The 10,537-nt window shown below is 57.5% G+C and overlaps 1 protein-coding gene across 1 annotated transcript; it reads right to left on the reverse strand.

The window, feature by feature from the left end:
• Positions 1-3,320: 3,320 nt before the first annotated feature.
• On the reverse strand, positions 3,321-9,868 carry LOC123154289 (ABC transporter B family member 1). The gene is made up of 4 exons (XM_044573056.1): positions 8,556-9,868; positions 8,122-8,429; positions 7,801-8,024; positions 3,321-5,879 (listed from the first exon to the last, which is right to left on the reverse strand). Exons 1-4 carry the CDS (start codon positions 9,743-9,745, stop codon positions 3,501-3,503), a joined length of 4,101 nt encoding a protein of 1,366 aa, XP_044428991.1. The 5' UTR covers positions 9,746-9,868; the 3' UTR covers positions 3,321-3,500.
• Between the last annotated feature and the right edge of the window lie 669 nt (positions 9,869-10,537).

Raw genomic sequence — 10,537 nt, forward strand, 5'->3', positions numbered from 1 at the left:
GTCGACGCACTCCCAAGAAGGGAGTCGTTGTTCCGGGATAAGGGTCGCACACCTGCGAATGGAGTCGACGAATCCCGGGAACGCAAGTCAGCCGACAGTCCAACGTCTCGGACAGTGGCTCACCTGGTAGCGACTCGTTAATCAATCCCTAATGAATTAATTCATTCTTGAGCGGCAAAAATAAGTTTCGGCTCATTCCAGCAACCCACGGCGTGCGCGCGTCGTGACAAGGCGAGGCGAGCGGCGGAGCGCGTGTGTACCACTCCTCTTCCCAAGCTCCCAATGGCAAGTGGTAGAGCAGCCCTTATAAAGGGGTCTCAACTCTCCTCAACTAGCAAGGTAGGACTAAACTTCCCACCACATGTCATACCATACATGGGCCTCAAGATTAACCAGGAATCATTGTTCATATGGGCCTAAAGCGCATCAATGATTCAACAATATTTTGGCTCCATATTCTACAATACTGGGGGCGGATTGATTTCAGTATGCTCATGAAATGTCATCGATTTACTTTAGGCATTGACCCAGGGAAGCAAATAACTTGGCACACTTGTTAGTTAGACATGCTTAGAGCAACTCCAATGGGGCGACCCAAACGGACGGCGCATTTGTCCGCTTTTGTCCATTTGGGTCGGCCGCCCGCCCGCCGTCCGCCCAGTTTTGCATTTGGGTCGACAATGCGCCCCACGCGCTGACCCATTTCATGTTTGCATTCAACTTTTAAATAAAAAAGACCCGCAGTCGATCATGCCAGCGGCCATGTCTCATGTCGGCACCATGCCAGCGCCGGCATACAATGCCAGCTTCAGAAAACACCACAGTTCATGCTGGCGCACTCGTCAGCCGGCCGGCACACATGTCAGCACACAAAAAATGGTGGGACTTGAGTTCGATCACGCTATCGCGGATCCCGTGGTCATGCCGGCACACCTGCCAGCATACAAAAAAGATGGCCCCTCGACGCCATAGATCACTCGTCGAACTTGAGCATGTCGGCCTGCATCTTCTCGAACCACGGCCTCTTCCTTGGCGACAAGGCGTTGAGATCCACCTTCATGATCTCCACCCAGGTCATCATGCTTGCAAGAGCCACTTCTTTCGCCTTTGTCTTGGCGGCGTTGGCGGCCTCGATCTCTAGCATCTTGGCTTGCTTCTCCGCCTCGAGCTCAAACATCTTGGCTTGCTTCTCAGCGTCAAGATCAAGCCTCCTCCTTTGGATCTCCGTGAAAGCATCCATTTGCTCCGCCTTGAAACGCCGGCGCTCCTCCTCTCTTGAGTCCTTCTTATTCATCATGTCGTCCACGCTTGCGATCAAGGCGTTGGTGGCCGCATCTCGCTTGTCCTCCTTCTTGGAGTTGGTCTTCCCCCGCGGCCATGCCGACTCACCCTCCCCGACATCCTCCACGGCGCCCTTCCCCCCACGTGCCTTGAGCGCGGCATATTGTGCCTTGAACTTCTGTTCGTCCTTGATGACCCGATAGCAATGGGAGAGGTTGAAGCACTTGCCATTGTGTTGAACCTTGAATGCCTCCAAAGCTTGAAATGCCTACAAAATGTTTCCATGCAAGCATATGAGCAAGTGATCTTGATGGCACAAAAGAGGGCGGCTTGCTAGCATACCATGTCTTGCACGCCGACGCCGCTCACGGGGCGGGCCTTGACGCTCTCAAGGGTGGCGCAAAACTTGTTGCTCTTTTATTGGATCACCTTCCACCGCTTGGAAATGGAGACCCACTCGCGCGTGCTCACAAATTGGTAAGGTGGAAACTTCTTGCGCTCATGAAACTCGCGGTGCACACGAGTCCAAAAGGTCGAATGCTTTTGCTCGGCGCCCTTCTTTGGGTCTTGTCCAATGTCTCGCCAACACTCGCAAAGAAGCTTGTCCTCGACAGCTGTGTACGCCTTCGTGCGCTTGCTCTTGCGCTTCGGCTTAGGACCGGTGGTTTGGTTGGCGAGCTCGTCCTCAAACAAAGGCTCCACTTCGATGTTGCACTCGTCCTCTTCCTCTAGCCCATAGTCCTCCGAGAACTCGTGGTCGAGGGGGAAGCCGTCCAGGTCGATGCCGACCTAATCACGCATGAAGGCCGCCTGATCGGGATCATAGCCAGCGGCCGGCGTGAACGCCCCGCGGCCGTCCTGGCTTTGCGTCTCCTCAAGATCATAGCCAGCGCCCGGCGCACCACCCTCGAAGATGAGGTGTTGCATGTAGTCCTTGTTGACGGCGGACGACATTTCCTCGAACAGGTTACGGGCGTCCGGGAGACCGCCGGTCGGCGTCTGTCGCGCGCGTTTCCTCGTGCCGCCGAACGACGAGCCACCACCGGGGTGGCGTTGAGGTCGATGGGCGCGGGCGTGGAAGGCGCGACCACGCTCACGTCGGGTGAGCACTCCCCGGAGAGGCAGGAGGCCTGCGAGTAGATGTGGAAGCCGGGGACCGGGTTGCAAACCGATGTGCAGGGTGAGTGGGCATCACCATCCGAGGAAACGCCGACGAGCCGGTGCTGGCCGCGGCGGCGACGGCTTGGACGAGGCTATGCTGGCTAGGGTTTACCCCAAGCATGTAGAGTGCCTCCCTCGTTGCCGCGGCGACGCGGGCGTTGGTGAACTCCTGCTGCGCGGTGGCGACGGCGGCGGCCTGCGCAGCGCCCTGGCGTCCACGGCGTGCGTTCGGCCCTTCCTCTTGGCCGACTCCCTTGCCCGCTGTTCGGGCGTCGGCGCCTTCTTCGACTTGGTCGCCGCGGCGGTCTTGCGCAGGGCACGAGGCTTGCCTTTCTCGGAGGGGGCGACGGCGCCGGACGAGACGAGGGAGGCGAGGCCGGCGGCGGCGGCGTCGAGGTCGATGGTGTCCTCCATGGCTGGTTGGGGGGGCGGGGGCGCGCGCGGGCGGGGGCGTTTTTGGGGAAAATGGTGATGGTTGCCACCGACAGAATGGACCGGGGAGAGGAGTAGGCGCGCGCGTCCGTCTCGTGTCCGCGCCGACGCAAATCCGGCTTAAAATTAGGCCTGGAATGAGTCGCCCGCGGATGAAAAACGGACGCGCGTCCGTTTGGGTCGACAGTTGGGCCGCCACTTTTGTCCGCGCCAACCCAAACGGACGCGGACGGACGAAATAGGTCGCTCCATTGGAGTTGCTCTTATGACTCAAAAGTTTTATACGGTCCTCCTAGCTTACTATTATGGCATGATCTAAATGATGTAACATTGTCACCTATATATGCAATAAAAGTGCCAAGAGGAGAAAAAAAAATGTGTATTGATCGGGCGGGGGTTTGAGAAATAGGGCCACCGTCACGTGGACCGACACATGAGGGGTCGTGGAGGATGAATTGGATTCTCTTGTGGTGTAATACGGATCATGGCATTGGTAGCACATACGGCTTGTCAATTGTGACCACCCTCCAACCAATCCGCCAGCCAGCAACAAATTTTCGCAAATTTTTTAGAAGAAAAGAAGATCCTAAAGCAAAACGCGAGTGGAACCGTGCGTGGAAGATGAATCAAACGTTGGATGCAGAGGATCCGGGTCCGGGTCCGGGCACGGCAAGGGTGTGGGGCGTGAGGCGCTGCAGCTGCAGCATCCGCGCGTAGCATCCGTCGGGGTGATGGTTGAGCAGGTGCGAGTGCGACCCTTGCTCCACCACCTTGCCGTCGTCGATGACCGCGATGGTGTGCGCGTTCCGCACCGTGGCCAGGCGGTGCGCCACCACGATGGTCGTTCGCCCTGACCCTGGCCCGGCCCGGTCCAGCGCCTCCTGCACGCACCGCTCAGACTCGGCGTCCAGCGCACTCGTCGCCTCGTCCAGCAGCATGATGGCCGCCTGCTTCACCAGCGCTCGCGCGATGGCGATCCGCTGGCGCTGCCCTCCCGACAGCTGCACCCCGCGCTCCCCGACGCACGTCTTGTACCCTTCCGGCAGCGCCGACACGAACTTGTGCGCGTTGGCCTGCGTTGCCGCCTCCACCACCTCCGCCTCGGTCGCGCCCTCGCGCCCGTAGGCGATGTTGTCGTGGATGGTGCCGGCGAAAAGAAACGGCTCCTGCGGCACCATGGCCACCACTCGCCGCAGCGCCTTGAGGTTGTACTTGCGGATGTCCTTGCCGTCCAGGAGCACGCGCCCGGAGCTGGCCTCGTAGAAGCGCTGGATGAGCGCCAGCACGGAGCTCTTGCCGCACCCGCTGGGCCCCACCAGCGCCAGCGTCCGGCCTGCGCGGGCGCGGAGGCTCAGGTCCCGGAACACCTGAACGTCCGGCCGCGACGGGTACGAGAAGTCGACGTGCTTCAACTCCACGTCGCCCCTGGGACGCTCGGGGACTGCTGCGGCGTCCACGTCGTCGGGCTCGATCTCCGTCTTGCGGTCGATGGTCTCGAACACCGACTGCATGGCCCGCCCGCCCTTGATGAAGTCCGGCGCCAGCGTCAGCGTCTCGGCGGCACCGTTGGCGGAGACCATGAGCACCATGAAGACGCGGATGGTCTTGGAGAAGTCGGAGATGCCGTGCTTCACCAGCCACGCAGCGTACCACAGGCCCAGCGCGTAGGACGCGTACAGCAGGAACTGCGCCACACCGTAGCCGATGCCCGCGATCTGGCCCTTCCAGAAGCAGCGACGGAGCGGCCTCTGCAGGTTGGCCTCGAAGAGCCTCGTGATCTTGTCCTCCGAGTTGAACGCCGCCACGGTGCGCACGTTGGCCACCGCCTCCCCCGCAATCTGCGTCGCCTTGGCGTGCGCGCCTTCCAGGTCACCCGAGAAACCCTTCATGAACATCTTCTGCAGGACGGTGGCGCCGACGACGAGTGGGAAGACGGCGAGGAGCACGAGCGCGAGGCGCCACTGCAGGACGAACCCGGCCGTGCATGCGACGAGCATAAGCGCCGAGTTCTGCACGATGATGGAGATGCGGTCCCCGATGGCGGAGCGCACGTTCTGGGCGTCCAGCGCCAGCCTGGCAGCGATGTGCGCGCTGGCATTGGCCTCCATGTCGAACCAGGCCATCTCGTTGCGGAGCACCGCCGTGAGCATCTTCTCGCGCACGCGCTTGGTGAGGTTCTCGCCCACCGTGTCCCAGAAGAGGTGCTGCACGGTGTTGAAGAGCAGCGCGGCAGAGGACATGCCGATGAGGAGGTAGCAGTACTTGGCGATCTCCCGGTCCATGTGCCTCGGGTCCGGCGTGTAGTAGATGCTGAGCACCGCGCTGAGGATGTAAGCGAAGATAGCGCTGAAGGAGCCGCACACCATGGACCCCACGGAGCCGGCGAGCGCGTAGCCCCACTCGGGCGAGTTCATCTTGGCCAGCCGCCAGAAGGAGCTGGCCTGCGCACGGAACGCGAGCTTCTCCATTCCCATGCCCATGCCCATCCGGTGGGCGGCCGGGTCATGTATGACGGACAGGCTGAAGTCGGCGGTGGAGAAGTCGGAGAGGCGGCGGGAGTAGGGCGAGCGGCCGTAGGAGGAGTTGCGCATCATGATGGGTGAGCTGACGGAGTTGCGGGCGCTGGAGGGCCTTGCGCTGCTCCTCCTGGCGCTGACGATGGCCGCCTCGTGCGCCTGCTCCTGCATGCGGATGAGCTTGGCGTACGCGCCGCTGTCCCCTCTGGCCATGAGGTCGTCGTGCGCGCCCATCTCGGACACGGCGCCAGCCTGCAGGACGGCAACGAGGTCGGCCTTGCGGATGGTTGAGAGCCTGTGCGCGATGACAAGGGTGGTGCGGCCGATCATGAAGCGGTCCAGCGCCTCCTGCACGAGCTTCTCGGACTCGGAGTCCAGCGCGCTGGTGGCCTCGTCCAGGAGGAGGATGGCCGGGTTCTTGAGCATCGCACGGGCGATGGCGATCCGCTGCTTCTGGCCGCCGGAGAGCTGCAGGCCGCGCTCCCCCACCTGTATCACCATGTTCAAACATATTGACTTGTCAGTACTACTCTAGGGTCGTGTCGTATGTATGCATGTGCGCTTGTTTATGTGGGAATTTTGACTGGAGGCCAGCTTAATTTTGTAGAATGTGACAGAATTGAATTGTTTATGGTGGAATTTTGACTGGGAGTAGAGCCAGAGCATGGTGCCATCCATGTGATGGGATCGGTGTCGATGTCGATGGATAGGGAAGGGAGCTTGGATCAGTAGCCCATGTGCTTGCTTCGATCAATTATTGTACAAGTGCATGGTCTAGTTAATGCAACCAAAAAACCGATCTGATGAAAAAGATTAGGCTGGGTCTCGAACTCAAGATCTTTTGGCTCCGATACCAGGTAAAAATGCGTGCTTTAGCCAATGCAATTAAAAGACTAATCTGATGAAAGAGATTAGCCAGCACATCGTATGTCAACAATTATCAATGGCAGCTTTTGGTCAAGTAAGTGCTGTGCCACTGCCACTGCTGAAAAAATAATAAAAGGAACGTACTACTGGACAAAGCATGCTTGAATCTTGTGAGATCAACTCGACATTCCTGACAAAACGCCGACCTGAAATTAGTTTACTGCTGGAGGCCTCTTAGGCTAGCCATAGTAAAGTAACTTAGATAGTAACTTAACATATTTCAAGATAATTTCGTTATGTGGTAATTATTTAATGAGAAAAAAGGTGCTTGTGGTACAATGAGTCTATGAGCTACTAAATGAAATCATCTATGACATTACTATTTAGTTACTTTGCACTATGAAGATAATAACTTAGACTAGTGTTATATGCACAACACTGGTATAAGTTACTCCCCACTATGACCAGCCTTACTGCTGGGCTGGAGCGGAATAAAGAGGCAGCAAAAGAGTGGTGTGAAATCATGGTCCATTCTCGGCTCAGCTGCTTGTGGTGAGAAAGGGACTTTTCGAAAATGGAGGAGGCAGGCAGGCAGGTACGTACTAACTGTTACCAACTCCTAACAGCATTTATTTAAAGCAACATGCTCCTATAAGAGCATGGTTAATAGTATAGTCAGCTGCTGGCTATAAGCCAGTGCCATGTCATCTACAAGCCATCTTATAGTCAACATGTACAATAGTAGATCAAAAGAGTGTACTATTTTTTTATTATGTGGCCCACATTTCATTCTCACAAAGCGTCTAGGAACACGTGCTAGAGCCCGCTCTTCACAAAGAGCCCGCTTACCTTCTCTCTCATCTTCTCCTTCCTCCAACTAAGCAAAAATATACTAGTTTATTCCTTATAGTCCGCTAACTCAGCTCTATTGTACTTGCTCTAACAAACAAACAATTGCTTCTTCTTCTTCGTGGTGAAATAGTATTGCATTACTACCTCTGTCTCGGTGAATAAGTCATTCGTGTAGTTCTAGGTTGACGATTTAACTATCTAAATATGTATTATATGTGACAAAAGATATGTATTTAAAAACTACATCATTGTAAAAATCTAGTGATATACTTTTCATGACATATAACACATATTTAATTCCTCAAATCGATGATCTAGAACCACGCGAGTGATTTATTCACCTACACGGAGGTAGTAGTAACAATGGGCCCTGTGACTGTGATGGAGCCCAGTAGAGAAGGTGTCATCATGTGATGTTGTTGCCTAACAAACAAACAAATGGAGCACCAAGCATCCGATCTGAGCCGGGGGTATCTAGCTAGCTACTCTCCTCTATCTACTCCACGGCAAAGGGGCCAATGATGGGTGTGATGAGGAAAAAAGGATGGTGGAAAGGGCAGAGCTATCTACTATGCCAGCCTAATGGCGCACGGATCGGGCGGATAAAAAGGAAGAAGCTAGCACGCGCGGCGCTGGCGCGGGATGAATCTAATATGATATGATTGCCGGAGTGACCAACGGACGGACGGACCTGCGTGTCGTAGCCGTCGGGGAGCTTGATGATGAAGGAGTGGGCGTTGGCGACCCTGGCGGCCTCCTCCATCTCCACCTGGCTCGCCTCCTCCCTCCCAAGCAGCAGGTTCTCCCTGATGCTCGTCGCGAACAGCGCCGGCTCCTGGCTCACCAGGCCGATCTGCGACCGCAGCCACCGCAGCTTCAGATCCTTGAGCTCGACACCGTCAAGCATGATTTGCCCTGCTCGCATTTTAACAAGCGCCTACTAACTCACTCCTTCCAAATGTAATGTAAATTAATAATCGAGTAAGAAAGAAAACTTGAGAGTCAGTCAGACCTGAACTCGGGTCGTAGAACCTCTCGATCAGGGACACCACCGTACTCTTCCCGGAGCCAGAGCTGCCAACCAGAGCGATCGTCTTCCCGGCCGGTACGCTTAGAGAGAAGCGGCGCAGAATCGGCGTGTCCGGCCGGGACGGGTACGCGAACTCCACGTTCCTCAGCTCCAGACGCCCGGTCACCGACTCCAGCTCTACGCCTTCTTTGGTGATGCCTGGCGTGTGGTCGATGATACGGAAGATCTTCGCGGCCGCAACCCTCGCCTTGGCAAACGCCGCCATGCTCGGCGCCGACTGCCCAAGACCGCTGCTCGCACAACACAAGAATCCATCAATGCATCTTCCCTTTCAGCGGCGGCAAGGTGTCCTCTCCTCTCCTTATAAATAAAAAAATAAAGAGGAGAGGAGAGGAGTAATAAGACGGAAGACTTACAGTCCGCCGATCATGACGGAGAACATGGTGGCGATGGCCAGCCCGCCGTTGGTGTGGTGGCCGCGAACGAGGTGCCCGCCGTACCAGAGGAGCAGAGCGTAGCAGCAGAAGACGGTGAAGTAGGTGCCGCCCAGCCCGAGGCCCTTGGCAAAGCCGTTCCGGTAGCCGATGCTCTGCGCCACGGCTAGCGCCGCCGAGTAGGCCTGCGCCACCCGCTCCTCACCCACGAACGACTGCACGACTCGTATCTGCGACAGGGCCTGCTCCGCGATGTTGCTGGCGCTGGACAGCGCGTCCTGGCTCTTGGAGGAGAGCTTGCCCATGGTGGCGGCGGTGAGGCCGCCGATGACGGCGATGAGCGGCACGACGGCGAGCGTGACGAGCGCGAGCTGCCACGCTGCGGTGAAGCCGACGACGAAGCCGGCGACGAAGGTGGCCATGTAGTGGATGAGGTTGCCGAGCTTCTCGCTGATGGCGTCCTGGACCATGACAGCGTCGGCGTTGATGGCATAGATGACGTCGGAGGTGCGCACGTCGGTGTCGAAGAAGGAGACGTCCTGCTTGAGCGCCGCCTGGAGGTACCGGATCCGCATCCGAGTGGACTGCCGCTCGCCGGTCCACATCCAGCAGGAAATCTCGGCCCAGGACGACGCCCAGATGGCGGCGCCCACGACGAGGAAGTAGAAGGCGTACTTCACGACGAGGCGGACCATGGTGTCCGGGTCGTCGGCGTGGGAGCCGAAGGAGTCGACGAGGTCGGCGAAGAAGCGGAGGAAGACGGGGAGGGAGCAGCCGTGGACGAGGGCGCCGAGCGTGCCCACGGCCATGAGGACGCGATCTAGGCCGTCGGCGAAGCGGAACAAGTCGCGCAGGGCGGCCGCCGGCGCCGGAGGGGGCGGCTTCTCGTCGGCAGGCGGCTTGGCATTGGGCGGAAGCTGCTCCGTCTCCAGTGGCGCGGGGGGAGGAGGGGGGGAACCAGACGCATTGTTGGTGGTAGCTGCTGCCACGGCCGGTGCTGGCGTGGATTGCTCTGCTGCTTCTGGCTCTGGGTGCGGTGGGTGGAACAAGTGTGGGGGCTGGGAGGTGGAGGGGAGGTGGAAGGCCTCGAGCTCCGGGCGGGCCCACTCGTCGGCGGCGTCGGCGCCGTGGACGACGACGCGAGCCTTGATCTCTTCAGGGTCGCTAGACATCGGGACGGCAAGGCACGGAGGGGGAGCCGGAGAACTCCTCCCTCCCTATCCCTCTCCTCTCCTCTCCTCTCCTCTGTTTCGCGCCTCCGTCTCGTCTTGTCAAGTGCGTGTGTGTGGGGGGGGGGGGGGGGGGGGGGGGGGGACTGGCAGAGGCTGCTGCTTCTCCATCCCCTTCCTGCTTATAAGATGGGTAGGGATCTACAATGGGGACAAGGGCCCATTTGGCATGAATTATTCCCCTCTCTACGTCTCACCCCACCCCCAATCCTATTTATATACTCCACATTTTCTTTAACACGGTACAAAATGCACATACTCACAAACACATACATACACTCACATTCCTATCCATAATGTTTCTTTAGCAAAAGAATCAAATCCCATCTCTGTAGTAATTTGTTTACGTCCATAATCGTGAGTCAGTGGAAACTGCATGTTGAGCGCACTTTCCTTTTTCCCACGACTTTGTCAATGAAGATGCTCGCGGCACACTTCCCCGTACAGTGCACTGGTTCTTCTTTCCTGAGTTCCTACCAGTGCCGGTGTGGTGCCCTCAAATGACTTCTCGAGAGGCGTGCAGTGCACGTTAGAGCAACTTCAATGCGTCCACCAAGGAAGAGTGGGGAGATTTGCGGAATATGATGGATTATTGAGCCTCGAAGCCGACTATATATTGAGTACAAGACTTGAAGGGCAAGACACCTTCTAGAGATAAGATGGAAATAACTCTATCTAACATCCCCGCAGTCGTAGCGGTAGCGTGGCGAACAACATGAGCGTCGCGGACGGTCA

Source organism: Triticum aestivum, chromosome 7A (assembly GCF_018294505.1).
Source record: "Triticum aestivum cultivar Chinese Spring chromosome 7A, IWGSC CS RefSeq v2.1, whole genome shotgun sequence".
Classification (NCBI taxonomy): Eukaryota; Viridiplantae; Streptophyta; class Magnoliopsida; order Poales; family Poaceae; genus Triticum; species Triticum aestivum.

Coding starts and splice junctions, on each gene's coding strand:
- LOC123154289 (XM_044573056.1), bottom strand. CDS start 9,745: ATGTCTAGCGACCCTGAAGAGATCAAGGCTCGCGTCGTCGTCCACGGC. Junction 8,025..8,121: donor GTTCTACGACCCGAGTTCAG/GTCTGACTGACT, acceptor AAATGCGAGCAG/GGCAAATCATGCTTGACGGT. Junction 5,880..7,800: donor CCGACGGCTACGACACGCAG/GTCCGTCCGTCC, acceptor ATGGTGATACAG/GTGGGGGAGCGCGGCCTGCA.